Raw genomic sequence first — 22242 nt, 5'->3', positions numbered from 1 at the left:
TGGTAAGCAGCGCCATTATCTACTCAGCAGCCCCAAATTTGGGAGATACTCTGGAGTCATGCCCCTCCTCCCATGTCTCTTCAGGATCTCACGAGCAGTTTCTTCCCCCTGCCCTATGGCGCTGCTTTAGGTCAGGCGCCCTCACTTCCGTCTGGATCACTCCTGGAGCTGCCTCCTAATTTTCCTTGCCTCCAGTCTCACCCTCCTCCAACTTCTTTATCACACCTCCAGAGGAACTGCTCTCAAACTCTTCCTCCTGTCACTCTCCTGCTTAAAAAAAATCCTTCACTGGTCCTCCTAAAATTCTTAAGGTGAATCCAAATACCTTCAAGCGGCCCTCAAAGTCATTCATGATCCAGCCTCACCCCTTGCTGTCCCCCTCAATCCCACCCAGTGCTGCAGCCACCCATAAATGTCCACGGCCCCCTGAATTTACCCTCCGCTCCCAAGCCTCCTTGCCTTTGCCTGAGCCCTGTCCTTGATTCACATATTATCAGGCATATTCTTTTTTTTTAATAATTTTTTTTTAAAAAACATATCTTTATTGATCTCAGAGAGAGGAAAGGAGAAGGAGAGAGAGAGATAGAAACATCAATGATGAGAGAGTCATTGATCGAGACCACAACCCGGACATGTGCCCTGACCGGGAATCGAACCCTGATCGCCTGGATCTCAGGTCTACGCTCAACCGCTGAGCCATGCCCGGCAGGGCAATCAGGCACATTCTTAAAGAGTCGCTTTAAGTATCCACCCCTTCTGGGCAGCGAGCTGTCTCTGGTAAAACTTTCTGTACCCTGCCCTAATTTTCTTGTACACACACACACACACACACACACACACACACACTCTCCTTATTTAACCACGCCACTGATGTACTCCCATAGCAACTTACGCATATATCACTATTCCTGGGCATAAAAAGATACTCAGCAAATACACTGAATAAAAGAATAATCTATTTTAGCTGTCTCTTTTACTCACCCCTCTCCTTCCACTCACTGTTCAATTCGCTTTATACTGGCCTGCGCCTGCATTACGCCATCAAAAAATTCTTCAGCAGATAACCAAAAATCTCTGCTAAATTCACCAAACATTTTCAACCTTTCTCTTGGTTCTCAGCAACGTTGACTACTCCCATCCTCTTGAAACACGCCTCTCTTGGCTGCCATGACACCACCTTTTCCCCTGCATCCCTGGGCTCCAGGCCTCTCCTGGCCCCACAGCGCACCTAGCGCCCCTGTAAGACAGTCCTTGCACACACAGTTCCCTCCGCCTAGGACACCGCAGGACTCCTCCGCCCTCTCACCTCACGCCTACTGAAACTTTAGATCAATGCTTCCCAAGCTTCAGAGTACACATGAAACGCCTGGTGACCTTATTAAACGCAGGGTCTGATCCAGCAGGTCTGCGCTGGCACCTGAGAATCCGTGTCTCTAACAAGCTCTCAGGCGATGCCCAGACAAATCATCCACGGACCACATTTTGAAAGGCAAGGTTTTAGAACTCAGCTCATATGTCTGTTTCAGGGAAACTGTCTCTGAAAACCTCCCCCACACTCCTGGTTTAGTCAAACGCCCCAAATTCACTCTTACTGTCCCATTTAAATCTCCACAATGGCTTCTGCTTACCATTACTACCCAAAGCATCCTGCACCGCCCCCAGGCCCCTGCTTCCACCTAGTGCCCGACATGTTCATTTCTGAGAAATGAATGAACAGTGTCTGTGGAGCAGCCCCTGGCTCAAGCCCAGTCACTGCCTCTCATGATGGCAGCACAGGGTTCACTCCCTGAGCTCGGCTCGTGCGGAAGCCGGGCTCATCCGTGGATAGCACTTGAGGGATCTTCCATTCCTGCCAAGATTCACTCATTTGGAGGCTGTAGAGCTACGGTCAGAGAAAAACTGATTCCATATGTGCTGGCCTTTCTACGCTAGCAGGCTGGCTGGCCCAGTCTCCAGGGACGGCCCCAGTACTCTAGATCCTCTTGTGCCAGGTACACAAGAAGCAGCGGGGGAAGCAAATGCTAGTTATTGGGGCCATATCCAAATCCCCCACCCTGGTGTGAGAGATGGCACCAGGAGGAGGAGAGGCGGGAGGAAAAGGCAGACTTTTAGTATATTCTGATACTTTTCTATTCAAAATTCATTGCCAAAATTCTCGTAAAATATATACCTTGTGTTTAGGAAAAGAACTTTGACTAAAATATTGTAGGAAAAAAATATATAAGTTAAGGGCTGGATACAACAGCTAGAACATTTGCAAGAAATAAGTTGTGATGGGGAATAGAATGAAAGATACTAATTGCAAAGAACATGCGGCGGGCAGGCGCGGCACCCCTGTTGCCAAGAGGACCGCCTAGAAAGAGTGCCAAAGCAAAAACTAAAACTAAACAGACATAAACTCCATGAATGCCACTCTCCTTGACTAATAAATACATGAAAATGGTTATGACACATACTAGCAGAAGTAAAAAGATCTTAACGCTTGATTAAAATGCTAATAATATAATATCTTGGAGAAAACTGTGCTCTCTAAACAAAGTTTTAAATACACTTAAGGGGACAGGGAATTTATTTTGAAGTTTAAAATTTTTTTCTCAATTGTGTTTGCTAAACCTATCTGTATACTCAAAAAATGGTGACTTTTTTTTTTTTTACACATAATCTTATTTGCTTGAAAATTTTAAAATTTTTATGTCATTTAATGGTGTATAAGAAAGAGATTGTTTTTCCCCAGAGGTGGGAGGAAGAGGGTATGGACCCTGATACTTTAGTCCCAAAATGTAAAACAGCCAGAGTTTTATGGCATTTACAATTCATAGAACACTTACGTTATATAAATGATTTCTTTAAAGAAGGACAACATAACTTTTTAAATGTCATGGATTTTTTCAGTAATTTTATTATGCACTTAAATTGTACAAAATGTACACAGAATCTTCTAAAAGTACAAACCTGGGAGAGAACATTTCTTAGTTAAATTGAACTTTTTGACTGATTTTCCAAAGCACGCAATAGTCTTCACTTTATCTTAATCATATATTTCCAGTTCTATTTAAAATATGTAATCATTTAAATTACTTGTATCCTGAAATTTCATTAAATTATTATTATCCCCAACATGCATATTTCTGAATCTAGAATAACATTTACTCAGCATGGTACTTTGCCTGATGCTAGATGTCATTTGAAATGAACTTATTTTATATAATGTCAACTTAGAGAATGAGGGCACAGATTCATTTTATTAAACATGAAGCTTCAGACAGAACTGTCCAAGAGAACTATGAAAATTCTGTGAGAGATCCACCGATGGGGACAAGGTGTGACACTGTAACATAGCTCTGCGACATAACTGCGCTCAAAGAAGAGATGGGAATGGAGTCTGAGGGGTCATGCACATGGAAGGCCTGGATCCCCCGGGACTGTGGGTACGTGTGGCTTGCGGAATAATATCAAGAGAGAAAGAAAGGTTGGAGGAGACGGTCAGTATTTTGTAAATAGGTGCATAGCCATAAAATTGCTTCAAATCACCAGAAAAACACACACCAAAAAAACTAAATATTATGGATTTGGATATGTTTCTAAACCTTGCCCACAAGATTTCCAACACAATAAGTTGAGGGTATTTACCAAAACAACAACAACACAGAAAAACCCCATAGCTCTGTTTAAAAATAAAAGCCAATGGAAAATAGAACTCACCTTATAAAAATTACACTGTAACCAAATCTGATGGAAACTGATGTTATCATCTGTTCACAAAGGAAATAATGCCTGCACACACCAGAACTAACAGCATAAGAACAACAAAGGAAAAAAAAATAACACCAAAGAAAAGTTAAGCACAGGCAATTCTTGCCATAAAGAATATCCTTCCTTAAAAACAACAAACGGCCTGGCCGGGGCTCAGCTGGCTGGAGCATCACCCCGTACACCAAAAGGCTGGGGGTTTGATTCCCAGTCGGGGCACATACTTAGGTTTCAGGCTTAATCCCCAGCCGGGGCGCATACGGGATGCAACCGATCGATGTTTCTCGTATCGACACGTCTCTCTCTCCCCCCCTCCCCCATCCCTCTCTCTCTCCAATCAATGGAAACTTATCCTTGGGTCAGGATTAAAAAAGAAACAACAACAAACAAACAAAAAATGAAAATTAGAGAGAGGGTGAGGTTGGGGGTCAGGGGGAAGCAGTAAAAGAAAAGTAACAAAGCCCTGCCAAGGTGGTAAAGCCATTGTATCACTATGAAACAGACTGACAGACAGGAGAGATCACGCAACTATTCATACCAGGAAGCCACAGCCTCACAATCAGGCTTGAACAACCTATGATGAGCACACCATATGGCGCACCTTCTGCATAATCAGTAAGAGGCAAGTGTTTCTTAAACACAACTCTTTGAGGATCATAATAATAAGTGACTTGGGGTGGTGAACACACAATATAACCATAGATGGTGTATTGTAGAATTGTACACCTGAAACCTATATAATTTTATTAACCAATGTCACCTCAATAAATTCAATTTAAAAAAAGGAATTAAAAGAAAAAGAATTTGTTCTTGCAAAAGTCTGGTACATGCCAAAGATTTGAGTACTTGGCCAGTGGGAATAGGCAATGTATAAAATACCAAAGTAGCCTCTGTAACCGATTTCAAGCCATGACTGTAGGGCTATTTCCCATACTGGAACTGGAGGTCCTCAATATTTCTCTCTCCTTTTTTTTGTTTTAAGCAGAGAAACTGATCACGCCTTTTTGGTTACTATACTATATTACAGTGAAGAAATATTCACAAGGCATGTGATCTGGGTATCTTAGACATTTGGGGGAGCAGTAGGGTGCAGGGACTCACAGTTTGGGCTCTGAACTTAGTCCAATCTGGGCCTTAGCTTGCCTCTGTCACTTCCGAGATGCTGTGATGCTGGGCAAGTTACCTCACACCTCTTTAAGGCTAACTTGTGGAGAGAATCTGTGTGCATCCTTGTTAAGGAGGTAAAATGCTTAGTAGCAAGAAAAAAATGGTGGCTATTTTATGGGAAACAAAGGCATGTAACAAGAATGCTCCTAAATTTGATCAGTGAAACTCTAAAAGCAAACACAAGATGGTAAAGTTGGTAATTCTCGAATTATTTTATAAATCTAATGCAATGTCAATCAATATTCCAATGGGACATTTTTATAAAAGTAAAAAAATAATTCTAAAGTTCATGTGGATAAGTAATAGGCTGAAATATCCAATATAAATATACTTTTGAAGGAAAAATTATGTACTATATTTTAAAAAAATATTTTAAAGCTACAATAGTTAACAAGGTATGGTAATGGATCAAGAACAAACAGATCAACAGAACAGAAGAGGAAGTCCCCAAACACATACAAGAACATAAGAACCTAATGTTTTTCAAAGGTAAATCACATAAGTAAAGAAAAAAACCACAAACTGAAGACACTTTGTTAACCATATATTTGTACTTTATAACTAAAATTAATTCATCTAAAGTTTAAGATTTAATTGTCAAAAATAAAACCTTAGGAAGAGTAGCTGGAGATATATTTGAGGAGTAGGGAGGGACTTTCTTTGCATTGACTCCAATGAAGTCATAAAATTAAAATAATTATACTTTTCAAGAAATGAATGCAACTAAATTGATCAACAAACAGAAAGAAAATTCAAGGGGGCATGACAAGAAAAATATATTTGCAGTATATGGCAAAGGGTGTCAACCTTCTAAATTATAATGACAATTAAAAATTCAATTTTAAAATAAAATAGAAAAATAAGCAGAGAATATAAATAGGCAATTTTCAAAAACAAAAATGAACAGTAATCATGAGAAAAAGTCGAAGCTCACAAGTCACTATAATCATAGGTAATAAATATGTTAATTAGTTGGACTGTGGTATATATACATACATTACTTTGTATACTTTAAATCCAATTTTTATTTGTCAAAAAATGTTTAAAGCTCAGAAGTCACTAAAAAGATAAATTAACTTACTATTTCTTGATTATTACATTTTAAAGGCTATTTTAAAATTTAAAAGTTAGTAACTAAATAAATATAACACTTAGTATATATGTTGTAATGTAGAAAATAGGCATACTTATATATTCTGGAGAGAATTTGCTTTATAAAGCTTTTTTTTAAAAAAGTTCCTGTCCTTTAATTCAATAATTCCTCTTATGGAATATATCTCTTGATTCCATATCCACCCTTCAAAAGTCTGTTTTGTGATAATGAGACCAGGACTCTCCAATCTACAGTGACCTCTTGCCAGTTGGTTCCATTAGGCTCTGTCAACAGAAGGCACAGAGAGGCAGACCAGAGACCAGAGGTGCAGAATAGACTTGCTCCAAGTTTGCTTGCTGCTCCTGTCAGCTGCTTCCCAGTGACAGCTTTTACCCTCCTCAGATATACTAGAACCGGCTGGCTGATGCCCCTCAGCGGGTAAGGTCCAGCTCCAGGAGGTCTGTCCTCTGAGCTCCAGTGGACGGAGGACAGGGCCTCTTCTCTTAGAGCATAGGTTCTAATACCCCCAACCTCGGCCGAGGAGACTATGCTTCAACATGTTAACAATGGCTTTCTCCTTACCAATTTTTCCACTGACCCAGGATCAAATCCATAATCTCACACACTGCATTTAATCGTTGTTCAACATGGAACGCTACATAATATTCCATTTATTCATATACTACACTTTTATTTAACGGATACTGTTACTATTGTAACTAGCTAGCTAATATTAATAATAGGAAAGGAGCAAAGGAGAGGCCAGATATTATAAGCATGGTTGTCTAGGTAGCTTCACCAGGAAGCTACAAATTCATGCTCCCCGGGGAACCACCGATCCATTCCCAGCAAATCACTGGGGGAAGGGGTCCAACAAAGGGGAAGATGGAGACATGAGCAGTGAAGTCGGGGTGATGTAGGAAAGGTGCTTGCCTGTCAGTCTAACCTGGAAAAAGGTAACTGGCTATAGAGGGTGGAGCCATGGCAAGCACATAAAATCCTGAAGGATTCACTGGATAAGCTGCTAGTTAAAATTCCCAGAGACAAAGGAATTCTCTCTCTCGTTCGCTTGTGCTCCTGTTTTTCGCTGGCTCTCTGACCCGCACTCACTATGCACCTCCACAGTGATGTGGCCCTAGAAGCCACGTGGTCATCCACACGCAATGGGCTGCAATTACGAACATGAGCTAACCTAGCCAGCTGCTGGCCTGGACTGTGCAAATATGGAGCGGAAACTCTGGGCAATGGCTTTGATCCTAGCCCTGCTGAAGACAAAATGGGACTTATCCATGGCAGGAAGGAGGGAGATGGGACCTTGGAAAGGAACTCCCTTAATGTTACCTCATCAATAAAGCTTTCCACAATCCTCATCCTCCTGTGGGCACCTCAGGGAATTCTTATTCCCACGGCACCCCAAGAGCTCCGCTTCCACCAGCAACAGGTGGGGACAAAGGGGACACCCCACCAATAACAATACTGTCTTTAAGGTCATTTGATTTGTGTCCATTTTTTTTGTTATTATAAATAATGCTAGAATAAACATCCTTGAGAAAAAGGTTCTGTCCATGTAACTTATTATTTCTTTAGGATAATGTAGGATCTTTAGGATGATCATCCAGGATCCAGCCAGAAAACGGAAACCACAACAGTTATTTTAACAGAGAAAATTTAATGTAGGGAACCAGTTAAACAGGTTTGGAGGTTTGTAAAGGCTAAAAGGGAGCCGGGGTAAGAATCGTAAAAGCATGAAGCAACTGCCTCTCTAGGTCCGGGGAACAAAGAGTTAGGATTATTAGAAACCAGACACTTAGGGGCTCCTCAGTGGGTTGAGATGGTTTGTCCCTGGGAGGGAAGAGGAATGTTCATTAAGAAGACATTCTGAAAAGGAACAGGAGATGTCTGGCATTCCTTCTCCATCTTCCCTCCAACTAAAACAAACAAGTAACTCTTATGTGCTGTGGTGAAACAAAAAGAATTTTGTCCCCATAAACACTGAAACCTACCAAGGTTCTGTAGAATCTGAAAAACAATTTAAAAAGAACATACGATATAAAAAGTGGGCTTTGTAGTGGCCATCACTATCTCAAGCCAAGGAGAAAGAAAACACTGTAGAAATTAGGGGGGAAAAATAGGTCAAATTATACCAGACTGTTTTTTAATTGTAAAAGTCAATTAAAGTCAGTTTGAATTTTTAAATGACAGGGGTTGGTGGATTTAAAGCAACAGAGCTTTATGCATTCTCGAGCATGTATGATTGCGCACAGCGTGGTATCTTCTACTGATGCCTGACTATCTTAGAAAGTAAAGGCAAAGAAATTGAAAACTACAGAAAGGCAAGGACCAGCACTGGGCCTTAACAGCCAGTTCACTCAGGTTACGAGGGTTTTAATCTTTCTAAAAGCTCTAATGTATTTTACATAACCTAACTTCATAAGGCACTAAAAACTGACTGAAAAATGCACTTTAGCAGACTTGCAGACTAACTTCCACCAAATCCTTAGCTGTGGAGGGGCTAAATAAAGAAAATATAGGCAAGTGTGCTTCACGGTGTGAGCAGAGCCAGAGAACCCCAAGCCAGATGGGTACAGATGCACAGAACAGCTGAAAGCCAAGTCCCACTCTTTTCCACAAAACACCAACAGAAATAACCACAAATGGCGTTTAGCTCCGCAGTTACGCGTCCTGCAGGTCAGCAGGAAGCTCGCTGGGCCGACAGGCCAGGAGGGGCACTTTCAGAGCACCACCGTCCTTCCTGTGCGGACGCCCGCTGCAGTCCCCGCATTCCTCAGGGTGCATTTCTTATCGTCGCAGAGGATGTCGTCCTTCCCCAGGAAGAGGAAGGAGCCAGCTGTTGCTGGATGTGTGGGCTGCGAGCTGTCTGGCATTTTCGGCATGCCTCAGCCTCAGCTGTGGGAACGGGGGACGCGGCTTGGATTCCCAGCCCGGGGACAGTGAGTCGATATCACTGCAGCAGTTGGGGGGCACGGTTGAGAAATACAGGATCTCAGGAAGTTGGAAGGCAGAAATCATACCTGGAACTTCAACACCTCGGGTTTCCAGAAATGTGCTAGTTTTCCAAAGGAAATTCTAAGAAGTATTTATTCTGTTCTCCCAAATAGCATGTTTTATAAAATCCTTTTGTAGAGTCTCTCTCTCTTTATGTCTGTCACACACACACACACACACACACACGTTTCACATAGAAAAGTTTGAGTGGAGGGTGACAAAAGTTTTGCAGCCCCAAAATATGCCTTTTGGGATATTGATTTTAAGCTGATTATTAAGAAACAAAAAGACTCAGAACCTTTGACCTCTCCCCCTTACCTGCCTGAGGGAATTCAGATAGAAAACCTGCTTATGGGAAGAGAGCATCACCCCTTAGCATCATAATATAAACCCAATGTGGCCGACCGGGAGAAATCCAGCAAAGCCTGTTTGTCCCATTGTCTCTGGGTGGCCCAGCAAGAATTTGTTTACCACATGTTTGTTCTTTCTCTCCTACCTATGAATAACCTGCTTTCTCTTTAGAATCCCAGACCCCTGCCTCCCTCTCCTTTTCCCAGCCCGGCATGTAAACCGCAACTGCCCAATTCGTCCCTGGGTCTCAGCGTCCCACGGTACCCCTGCATGTACACCTGTAATAAATTCTGGACATTTTCTCCTGTTAATCTGATCATTAGCCCAGGTGGAAGAACTTAGAAGGTGCGAGGAAAATTATTTTTTGCGCCCCCACAAATCACTTTCCTCAACAAGTATAAGGACCACTCTTGTTGGTGGGAAACAGGCTCTTCCGAGAGAGCCTGAGAAAAGCCTTTCATGGACCCACGCGCAGGAGACGGTGGTGTGGCAAGGTTAATTTGTGATGCAAAATCAAAGGAGTTCCCCTCCTGGGTTTTCGATGTCCTATTTCCATCCATCCTCCATGAAAAGAGTGCAACTGTGTCTTCAGCAAGATCAAGACAAAGGCCGGTGTCCAGCGTCCCTGCTTCATATTAAAGCTCAGCCCCTTTGGAGCCCATGTGGCCTGCGCGCCTGGGCAGGTGCTAGACCCGCAGGGTCGCATGTTCCTGGGCTAGAGGGAATGCGAAGGAATGAAGCCAGGGGGGTCATGGGGGGGGGGTCTTTATCTCCTAGGATAATAACCAGGAGCTTTTTCAAAATAACCAAACATCTTCCCAAGCTTTCCCGGGGTTGCACTGGGTCTACCCCGCAGCCAAGGATCTATTCCCCAGGCTAGGCTGACAGTCCTCTAGGGTCAAGTACCTCCCCTTGGGCCATTTTGACTTCTACTGCACATGTGCTTACCCCCCTTTTTTCCTACACCCCCCCTCCCCCCGCAGTGATCTATGGGGAATGAGCAGCGTGTGAAGCTATAACTTCCCGGTGAAGCAAAGACGCCTCTGCTCCCCAGCTGACCTTGCTCAACAATATTGGCTTCTCTTGCTCTCTTCCAATTAATATCTAACTACAGTAACAGTTTTACTGCATAAAGTATTATTTCACTAGGGTTTTTTAAAAACTTTAATTAGTAAAAAAAAATTTTAGTAGACGAAAACACTCATTAATGTAAGCTTTCTTTCCCTGTGACCTTGAAACTTAAGGGAATGAAGCACAAATTAGTAAAATTTTCAGTGTGGCTACATCAAACAAGGAACTTAATGATTATTATGATTTTTATTAAAACGTGTATTTTATTTGGAGAAAATAAGAAAGCCTCTGACCCACACTATTAATCTCTTATTACAATGGTACTATCTAAGTACATTTTATAGATTTCCAGATCTCTATCTTCTAAAAAACAAAAGAAACAAACAAAAACCATGTTCCTTTAACAAACTAAAAAGTTTTAGGTTTGTTTTTTTTTTTTTAAAACTTACAATCCTAAGACACTTTGTTAAAGGTCAGCTATCACATTCACAACTGCTGGTACTTTTTATAACATATGGGGCCTGATGTACTTCAAAGGCAAGGATACAGCTCAGTTGGAAATGGTAAGAAATTTGTGGAAATGTTGGATTTTTCATCTTTTACTTCTGCTAATTATCAATGTATGTCTTATTTTTAAAATGCCTTTGACAATTTAATTACCTCATTTCTTAAAATTTCAAAGGGCAAGGCTATGTTAAACACAAAAACTTAACTTCCAAGGCTGAAAGCCTTTTGGAAGGATTTGCTGAGCCAGAAAGGATCAGGTCCTGGGGCGTGAAGTCTAAGCCGCCACCAGCAGCAGCACTGGGTGGAAAAGGCAGCACGTCCACTATCCTGGAGCTGAGGAGCCCTTTCATACATTATGTTTTGGGGAAGGAAGATGTAGGCTGTTTTGAAAGAATTTCCATGGGCTACAGATAAGGCGATAAGGTGAGGTGGGGCTCGCTGGGGATAGGTGCAGCGTCCTAAGGAAGAACCAGCCTCTTCGGGCTGGCTGTAGGCAACGGGCTGGGAAGTTCTGTGTAGGAAGCTCAGGCTTCTGGGTTTGGTGGCGCCTGGCTATTCTCTTTTAGATAACTGTGCAAATAACCACCTGGAAGTTAATTCAAAATTCCGACATAAACTCAGGAATGTGAGCAGTCTTTTGTCAGCTGGCCCCTGCTATTAACAGGCAAACCACCTAAACGCTCTGTCTTTCTTTCATGCTCTGGGCTCCATAATTTAACCTAAATATCTCAGATTTTTTTTTTTTTCTTGCCAGTTTTTAAATGATTTCTCCACTCTGAAAAGAATTCCTCTTTTACTCCTACTAAGCATTTTAGAAGTAGACTTTTTGAATAGCTAGATAAAAAAAATTACTGTATCTGCTCACTTCACGTACTCAGTATGGTTTGAAATTACAACTAAAAGTCTTTTAATAAAAGGAGGGTAAATTGTGGAAGGCAGCAGCTAGTGAGTCCAGGGATGGATTCCACAAATGCCTATGTTTATCTCGTTCCAAATGCTTAGAGCAGGAGCAGGAGGCAGCTACTGCAGGGCCACTGAATCAATGCCTGAGGATACCACAAAAATGCTTCCTAAAGCTCAGTAAGCAGCAACAAAGTTACAAACAAACATGCCACAGGAATCACGTGCACTAAACTCACAAATTAAATGCCACCTTATAAACCCTTACAAAGTTTAGCAATTTAAAAAAGAACCTCACCCACCCCCCAGTTTAGAGGCTGTTTCTACGCAAACCCAGGAACGTCAGCACACGGAATAGCAGTGAAAGCAGAAGGTTTGTGCAACATGACTTTTACTGATTTCCCTGGAAAAGAAAATGGCAATCTGGGGACAATAAATTGCGTATTGCCATCTTACACTTTCAAAGTTATAAATTTTAGTTTTAGAACATTTAGGTTTGCATACACTGTGTTCTTTCAAGTAAGTCTTTCCAAATCTTTGCTTACATAAGCAGTTGGGAACTGGAATAACTGAACTAGTTATGCAATGTTGTTTAGCAACCAGGACAAACGGTTGCCACAACATCCGTGGAGATAGTCCCTCTTTATCTGCAAGTTTACTCTTTATGTGTCCGTGTATTTTGTCAATATGTTAATATTTTTCAGAAAGCATATTCTATATGACAACCTCCATGAAAGTGTATAACCTTTTTCTTCCAAAAAATAGGCTCATAAAAAAAAACTTTCCAAAAGGGAAACCAATACACTTTGCTGAAAACTGCAAATCTAAATGACATCTAGGAAGGAGTGTGTTTGCTACTTCACTTCCCAAAGTCACAGAAACAGCAGAGCACCTCTTGTGTGGATTCAGCTGATCCCTTTCCTGATCCTAGAAAAGAAGATGGGAACACCACAGTTCTTTTCCTCTCAGCAACCCCACTGGCAAAACAATGCCAAGCCAGGAGATTATCTGGGCCTTCCTGAGATTACTCAGGGCTGCACCTAACTGTCCCCGGGGAAAGGACACAGGGAATCCCACAGCTGACATCCAATCTGTCAGGAAATCCTCTTGGCTCTGCCTTCAAAATACACCCAGAATCCATCGCTTAGAATCACCTCCCCTGCTAGCACCCCGGGTCAGGCAGCCACTGCCCCCTGTCTGATCATTTCAGGAGCTTTCTACTTTGTCGCCTCCCCGCCCCCCTCCCCCATCTAATTCTCAACACAGCAGCTGAAGTGAAGCTGTTAAAACATGTCAGATCACGTCCCTCCTGAAGGTGACCCTCAGTGACTCCTATCTCACTCTCCATCTGGCCAGCTAGCACTGCTCCTTGCCTGCTCTTTCCGGATCTTCACATGACTCGTTCCCTTCATTCCTTTAGTTCTGTACTCAAATGTCACCACGACTGTGATTCCTGTCCTGGCCACCCTATCTAAAACACCCTCCTCCTGCCTGCCTGCAGGGCTTTCTTTACCTTCGCATTTTTTGGCCTACTACACCATGTAGTCTGTTTTTTAAATTTGTGAATTGCTTGCCTCCCCCACTAGAGGAGGCTTCTCCTAGGCAGGTGCTTTTGCTTTGTTTACCTTTTCTAAAGTCAAGAACAGTAAGTGGCATAGAATAGTTACTCAAGAAATACTGACTGAGAGCCAAAAATGTGTGTGAGAGGCTGTGCCCCCTGCGTTCTACCACGTCTGCTATCCACTGAGTTAAGAGCCTTAAAGTCCCCAAACTAGACTGATGTGCTTTTATTACCCTGGTATGTATTGCTTTTTCAATTACTTTTGAGGCATCTACTTCTACCTTGCTGTCCCCACTTGGAACGTCCTAATCAAAAGTCTACCCATCTCTGGTCCAGTCCAGAACTGGCCAAAGGTTTTCTTCTAGAGAAGTCCTCTAGTTTCCTCTAGCCCATTAATGATCTTTTCTGAGTACCCCCAGTAACAACCCTTCACTCGACAACCATGTACATGTGGCAATCCAGTATACTGAAACTGCCGCTTACTTCTTATACTGCGATTTCTGCCTGGCAAAGGTGTGCGTCTCTTGAGGTGAGTAGCCGGCCTGACGTCCCCTCCCCGTCTCATGGAATGCCTTCAAGCAGTGTGGCTTAAGTATTCTGACTGATGAGCAGCAAGAAACTGTAGACATTGAAATTTTTCTATGACGTAGTAGCAAATTCTCTGTTTATTGTAAAGAATTCATTTGACCTGAAATACTGTCCCTAAGTCTAAGGAAAGGTGTGCACGTCACATGCATATTCCCTGCGCAGCTGCCGGAATGACAGTGAGAACAGTTTCAGTTCCCCAAGGAGAGTTCAGTGTTGATAATCAGAGCAACACTGGCAAGATTATCAATTTCATTGTGTTCATTTATAGGACAAATAGCAAAGTTAATAGTTTAAAACTTAGGAATATTGCTTATCTACATATAAAAACATTTTAATAATCCCAAAATATTATAAATAAATTTTGTTCACAGTCAGTATTTTTTTAAAAAACACTGTATATTAGGATACAGAAGAGAAATTCCTATCTTGCTGCTTGCCTTCTGGGTGGGGTGGGGGACGGTACTGAAACATCTTATGCAGCTAGCCATAGCTCGTCAATGAGAATGTTAAAGGCCCTCATACAATTTTGATGACAAAACTATTCTCATTGTAACTGAATAAATGAAAACATTAAAGTTAGATTCAATGGATTCTTCAACTAAATAATCTTTAGGAAATCAATATATAATAGGCAACAACATAATCACAATAAAGATTCAAAAATTTGAGATCCATATTATTAAACTATGCCTATATGACAGTCAGTATATGCCTTTACAGAAACACTATTTTACAACAAAGCTTTAAAAATGCAGATTGGTAACAGCTTATTTTGATCTCCAAATACTGTGTCAAATTTCCTGCCTGGCATTTGAGACACAAAGATACTGTTACACTGTACTAACTGTTACACCGTACTAACTGTTACACTGTACTAACTGTTACACGGTACTAACTGTTACACGGTACTGACTGTTACACGGTACTGACTGTTACACTGTATGCCATAATTTCTTCTGTGAGTAAGAAGGAATCAGAGTATATGTGAGATATCAGTACACTTAGATGTACAAACCATCCTGCACATCATATTAACTAAAGCCAAAGCAGGAATAGAAGCCAACAATTTCTTACACCATAACACACCTGCTTTTATCCAAAAAATTTGACGAATTAAGGTTTAAAGAGTAATCTTTTTATGCCCCATCTTGATGAAATGAATTTCTAAGGAAACTTTCTTCCAGTTTACAAAATTCAAACAAACAAATCCCAAAATAAACAGTAACCATGATAACAAAAACCAAGCCCACCTTTAAACACTGCTGTTTATGAATTCCAATAGTTCTCAGGGTTTTTAAATTATAATCACAGGCAAAATTCACACCACAGATATTTAATGCAATTGTGCTTCATGCCAGAGCAGAAAACGCTAATTCAAAAAGATACATGCACCCCTATGTTCACTGCAACATTACTAGTAACGCTAAGATATGGAAACATCCTAGATGTCCATCAGTAGGCGAATGGATACATAAAATGCAGTACACGCGCGCGCACACACACACAGAGGAATATTACTCAGCAATGAAAAAGAAACGAAATCCTGCCATTTGCAACAACATGGATAAGCCTAGAGGGTATTATGCTAAGTAAAATAAATCAGACAGAGAAAGACAAATACTCTCTACATGGTATCACTTGTATGTGGAATCTAAGAGAAACAAAACAAATGAATAAACTAAATTAAACAGAAACAGATCCACAGAAATAGAGAATGAGCTGATGGCTGCCAAAGGGGAGGAGGTGGGAGGGATGGGAATGAAAAAAAAAACACCTTTAAAAAGTAAAAAATAAAAGGGGAAAAATTTTAAAGAAAAGTATTTTAGAGATATTCTTTATAAAAATCTAAAGGCTTTATAAGCATCTATTCCTTCAGAAAATGCCCTAGTGAAATATATAAAATCAGGAGTCTCTATACCTTGCCTGGAGGTAAGCAGTAATCTTCCAGATTATAAAAGAATCTGCCTAGATGGGAACTTATAAACCTAATATAGCAACAAGTTTTTTCTCTGAGTTTTCTTATTTGTTTGTTTTATTTTTATGTAGCATCAAGCACACAACTCAAAGTAACAGTGGAGTCTTCTTCCTTTCAATGCTTACGTATTAGTTTGAGCCATGCAAAATCACTTATTTAGACCATTTTGCCTAAAAAATGGCAATTTCAAATAATTTAACCTTAATATTATCCTTACGTAGATAATAGTTACACTCTTCAGTCTTATTAGTCTGTTTTGTATCACAGCTGCAGACTTGTCATGTGCTGATTACACAGAATTGTCCTCTACAAGTCCCATATACACTATTCCGAGTCAGGGTCCTAAAACATAGACTTGCTGATTTTGGCATCTGTGGATTACCATCCAAGGACGGACACCCTGCTATCAATTTCCAGGTGGCAGTTATGCCCACCTCCATAGCATGCACTCTGCCGAGAACGTCTGGACTCCTCAGGTCATGAAGCTCTGCAAAGCTTCAGGTACTGGCAGGGAGAGTGAGTCTCAAAGTGTGGACCAAAGATTTTTGATGATGTGTGATATCTGCCAGGTTGGGAACACCCAATTTTAGTATATTGTCTATCTCATAAGAAGGCAGCACATCTCAAAACCACTTAGTGTTTGCTCCTCTCGCTACAGGGACCAAACCCAATTCACCAGAATTTGTGAATTTTAGCAGCATGCCTTTCAGTAGTGACACCATCACAGGAGTGTCGCCAGAGACCATGCCATTCCTTTAATCTCTTCTTATGATTAGTTGCACTGACTAGCAGAATTGACGACAGCAATGATTGGCCTTGCAAAGATTAACAGACTCAAATTGAAAGGCTGAAACTCCATTTTTGAGTAAATAAATTATCTGTATGGAATTTTTACAAACAAAATTGCAAGTGTTAGAAATACTTCTGAATGTCTGCATAATCCACCAGGAGGGATTAACAAAGGGGGATGACTGCTTTTAAGGAGAAGACTACAAGTAAGATTAACACCTCTGAAAGGCAATTAACAGAGAAGATAATCTATTCTGTGACAGCAAATGAAATGTCATCTGGATGGCACCTTAACAGGAGATGAAACAGCGAGTATGAATTAGACTGAGTTGGAGCCTCAAAGTGAAGGCCTTTCAGGAAATTGTGCTGCTCCCCCTTGTGGCTATTTAGACACATTGTGAATATAACTTTTTGTACAAGGTTTTTTCTTCTATGCTAAAATGTTAGGCTATTTAGCCCACTTTTTATGTTCTCTCCCACACGCTTAAGAAAAAGGGAGGCACATCTTGGTTCTTTCCAAATGCACCCAGCTCCAGCAGAGAGAACTACAAGCTGTGGAGTGCAGAAAGCTCAAATAGGGAACTCAAGGCCAGTCACAGACAGCATCTGACATTGGCTTGCACCGGAGACCATCCAAAAGACAGGGAGTCCTAGCAGATCTACCTAATACATAGAAACAAATCCAAACAGGCAGCTAAAGTGAGGAGACAAAAAAACAAGCCCCAAATGAAAGAACAAGAAAATTCTCCAAATGAAGAGCTAAATAAAATGGAGATAAGCAATGTATCAGATATAGAGCTAAGAATACTGATCATAAGGATGCTCAATAGCATGAGAAAAGATATGGAAACTATGAAGGAAATTAAGAGTGACACAGTAAAAAAAAAAAAAAAATGGAAGGACTAAACAGCAGATTAGGGGAAGCTGAGGGTCAGATCAGTGAATTAGAAGACAGGGTAGAAAAAAATCACTCAGAGAACCACAAAGGAAAAAAAACATTAAAAACAGGAGGACAGTTTAAGGGAGTTGTGGGACAACATGAAATATAACAATATTTACATTGTGAGAGTACCAGAAGATGTAGAAAGTAAGGGTTAGAGAACCTGTTTGAAGAAATAATGGCAGAAAACTTCCCTCATCTGGTGAAGGAAAATGTCACACAAGTTCAGGAGGCACAGAGAGTCCCAAGCAAGAAGAACCCAAAGAGGCCCATGCCCAGACACATTATAATTCAAATGCCAAAAATTCAAGACAAAGAATCTTAAAGGCAGCAAGAGAAAAGCAATCTGTTACCTACAAAGGAGCTCCCAGAAGTCTGTCAGCTGATTTCTCATCAGAAACTCAACAGGTCAGAAGGGAATGGCATGAAGTATTCAAGGTAATGCAAAACAAGGATCTAAAGCCAAGACTACTCTATCCAGCAAGGCTATCATTCAAGATAGATGGTAAAATAAAGAGCTTCCCAGACAAAAAAAAAAAAAAAGGCTAAAGGAGTTTATCACCATCAAACCAGCATTGCAGGAAATGTTAAAGGGACTGCTGTAATAAGAAGTTGAAATAGAAATAAAGAAATAAAATGGCAATAGATAAGTACTTATCAATAATACCCTTAAATATAAATGGATTAAATGCTCCAATCAAAAGGCATAGGATAGTTGACTGGATAAGAAAACATGACCCAGCCCAGCTGGGCGTGGGCATCGACCTAGGATCCAGGCGATCGGGGTTCGATTCCTGGTCAGGGCACATGCCCGGGTTGCGGGCTCGATCCCCAGTTGGGGGCGTGCAGGAGGCAGCTGATCAATGACTCTCATCATTGATGTTTCTGTCTCTCTCTCTCCCTTTCCTTTCCTCTCTCTGAAATCAATAAAGATATATTAAAAAAAAAAAAAGAAAACATGACCCAAATATATGCTGTCTACAAGAGACCCACCTCAGAACAAAATATTGACACAGGGTGAAGAAAAAAAATATATTCTGGAGGACTTTAAGGGAGAGATCCACAGCAATACACTCATAGTGGGGGCTTTAACACCCCACTGTCTTCATTAGATAGATCTTCCAAATAAAAAATCAACAAGGAAACAGTGACTAAATGACACTCTAGCTCAGATGGATTTAATTGACATTTACAGAACATTTCACCCCAAAGCTGAAGAATATACAATCTCCCCAAGTGCACATGTAACATTCTCAAAGATAGAGCACATGCTAGGACACAAAATAAGTCTCTACAAGTTCAGGAAGATCGAAATCATATCAAGCCTCTTCTTGGACACTTACACCATGGAATACTATGCAGCTGTAAAAAAGGACCCCTTACCCTATAAGACAGCATGGTGGGACCTGAAGAGTATTATGCTAAGTGAAATAAGCCAATCAGAGAGACGGTATCACATGATCTCACTCATATGTGGAATCTAATGAACAAAATAAACCGATGAACAAAATAGATCCAGAGACAGAAGCATGGAACAGACTGATGAACCTCAGAGGGAAGGAAAGTGTGTGCAGGGGGGTGAGCAGGCAGGGGAGGACAGGGGGGAGGAGAAGAGAAAAAAAAGAAAAATGGATTGTGCCAAATAATTAAATGCATTTAAAAGTCAAAGAAAACTTACTGTGGTAGAATCAAAAGAAAGGATGTCCACAATAGGGGGAGTAGAGGTCTGCAAGTCGATTACTTCAAGCTTTGGATTAATCTGTATACACACATAACAAAATTTAATATTAGAAATTTATATCACAAGAAACTGGATGCCATTTGTAAAACTTAGAGGGCATTTCCTAATATATTCTAAAATTAAAATATATTGGTATATTCATTAACATAAATGCAAAAATTTTTAACAAAATATTAGCCTATCAAATATATCAATGTATAACAAAAGATCATCATGACCAAACTGAATTTATTCCAGAAACAAACAGTTAATTTTACATTAGAAAATCAATATAATTCCCCTAATAAGGGGACTTTAAAAACAAAACAAAATGACCCACCTCAAAAGACGCAGAAAAAATCCTATCCAGTTCATTAACACAAGAAAAGGAAATAAAAGGTGTTAAGATGTAAGAATTAGAACAGAAGAAACAAAATTGTCATTATATATAATTGTCTAGGGCGAAATCCCCAAAGAATCTACTGCTACATTATTAAAACTAAAAGCAAGTTTACTAAATTGAAAATCAAAATACAAAATCAATTGTATGTCTAACTTCAAGATAGTTAGAAATGTAAATTTTAAAAAGATATCACGTACAATACCATAAAAAATTTAAATACATCATAATAAACATATAAAGATGGGTATGACCTATATGAAAAAAACCACACAAAACTCATGACAATACACAAAATAAAAGGCTCTCAAATAAGAAGCTCGGATGCAAAGCCCTGTATATGTGAAAAATAAATGTAAAGGGAAGATGGTGCCTCAAATCAATAGAGGAAAGATGACTTATAGTTGAGAAAACTGGCTCACTACATGGACCCCTTACTAATACACTACATACAAAGGTAGAGACCAGGCAAACTGGAAACCTAAGTGTTATGTAAAATTATAAAGTTAATAAGGTAAATGTATAAGAATATCTGTGGCCCACAGTCAAGAAGGACTACTTAAACAAATGCTGCAAAAGCAAAACCATAAGGAAAAAGAGAGAGAAAAAAAAGCATGTGATTATATCAAAAGTAAGGATTTCTGTTTAACAATGAACACCACAAAGTTAACAATCAGATAACGACACAGAAGGAGGTAGTGTGATGTCTAACACTAAAAAGGGCAAATATCTAAAATACGTAAGAAAAACCTACAAATCAATGTGAAAAAGGCAGAAATCCCCCCAAAAAATTATAGGAAAGAAAATCGTACAGATAACCAGCATACGAAGAGATTTTCAGAAACATCAATTATTAGAAAAGATTAAAGCAAAATAGCACTTGGCACCTATTAAACTGCAAAAACTAGAAAGTTCAATGACGCCAACATCGGTTATACCAGTATTGTTTGTAATGGCAAAAAAGAAAAAATAACCCATGACCAGAAATCCCCAATGTTTACCAACAGTAGGGTAGATACATAATCGTGGGGATGACTGCTGTGATAAATTCACTGGAACCCCGTGCAGCAGTGAAAGGAATGAAATACAACTACAGGCAACAACATATGAATGTCTGAGTTCAGAGTGCATACATACATAGGAATCTCAGGATTTTAATGTTAAATAAAAAAGCAGGCTACAGAAAAATATACTCAGTATATTTCATTTGTGTAGTTTAAAACCATCAAAAATGAAATAATACCTAATTATAGATTCAAACATATATAGTAAATTTAAAAAAGCAAAGGAATAATTAACCAGAGCGGTGACTGCTTCTTAGGGAGGTTATTTCCGAATCTGAGAAAATAAAATTAAACCACATCGTCACCAAATATTTATTAAACAGTATAAATACAAAGAAGTGAACAAAGGTCAGACAGAGAGGCAGCAGAACTTCCTCCGAAATGAATGACACCAACAGTAAGCGCGCGGAGAACCACAAGGAAGAAACTACTGACTGAGCACCGCGTGCGAAGGCTTCCTACGGAGGAAACAGAGCTTAAGGCGGCCCTTTTAAAGGTTTCAAAAACAAACAAAAAGCAGAGACATAGCGATGAGGCAAAAGGCATTTCCAAGCAGAGGTGGATGCTGACCTGGCTTTTGCGCAGGGTAGCGATGAGAGAGGTCGGCAAGGTCAAACTGCGAAGGGTGAAGGGATTTGGGAAGGCACAGAAAAACTTTCTAAAACATGCCTTAGAAAAATTAATTGGACAGAGACGTGCAGAGTATCAAGAATGAAGAAGGGGCGACAGTGAGGACACTACTGGAACAGCCCTGACTGTGGGGTAAGGGCTGAGCCAGAGGCTAGAGGAGCAGAATGATTTGAAAAGCACTTATCCTGTTTGAAGGGTGTAGCTGTAGTTTGGGAAATATTAAGAAGCTTCTATAATTATCTAGCCAACTGCGTTAGAGGCAGAGGTGTACATGCCCAGTAATCCCCTCGCTACAGTAAAGAAGAGATTAGAATTTGCAGGGTGCGGGGGGCACTGCGTGCTCAGCCTGTCAACGCCGGTGTGCCCTCCTGGCTGTTCCACAGAGCGGAACACACAGCCCCATCCTAGGAGCTCTGAGGCCAGAGTTTCCGCAAAGACAAGAAACCTGAGGACAACGCTCCTTTCCCTCCTAGGCGAGCTGTCCTAACAGACTGCTCACAAACATTTATTCTCTTCTATCTACTGCCACCTAGTGTAGATATGAAATTGTGTGCCTATGAAAAATACAATCTGGTTTTACCATCAGATTGGAACTGCTCTAAAAAATCTAAATCACATGGAAATAAATGGTCAGCATCCCTCACTGAGAAATCCTTGAGCTTCTACAAGTTGGGAAACTGTTGATGTAACAGTATTTTATTGTATTGTGGCACAAGCTGATGTCACATAC

General features: G+C 40.5%; 1 protein-coding gene across 9 annotated transcripts in view; it reads right to left on the bottom strand.

Annotated features, from left to right (window-relative positions):
• POC1B (POC1 centriolar protein B) overlaps positions 1-22242 on the bottom strand; it is a 90649-nt gene that overhangs the window by 20471 nt on the left and 47936 nt on the right. For all 9 annotated transcript variants that reach the window (XM_081127562.1, XM_081127555.1, XM_081127557.1 and 6 more), the window contains one exon: positions 19377-19457. In XM_081127562.1, the coding sequence (XP_080983688.1) occupies positions 19377-19457 (81 nt within the window). The remainder of the gene's footprint in view (positions 1-19376; positions 19458-22242) is intronic.

Source organism: Miniopterus schreibersii (genome assembly GCF_964146895.1).
Source record: "Miniopterus schreibersii genome assembly, chromosome: 2".
Lineage (NCBI taxonomy): Eukaryota > Metazoa > Chordata > Mammalia > Chiroptera > Miniopteridae > Miniopterus > Miniopterus schreibersii.
This window is presented reverse-complemented; position numbering and strand designations above follow the sequence as displayed.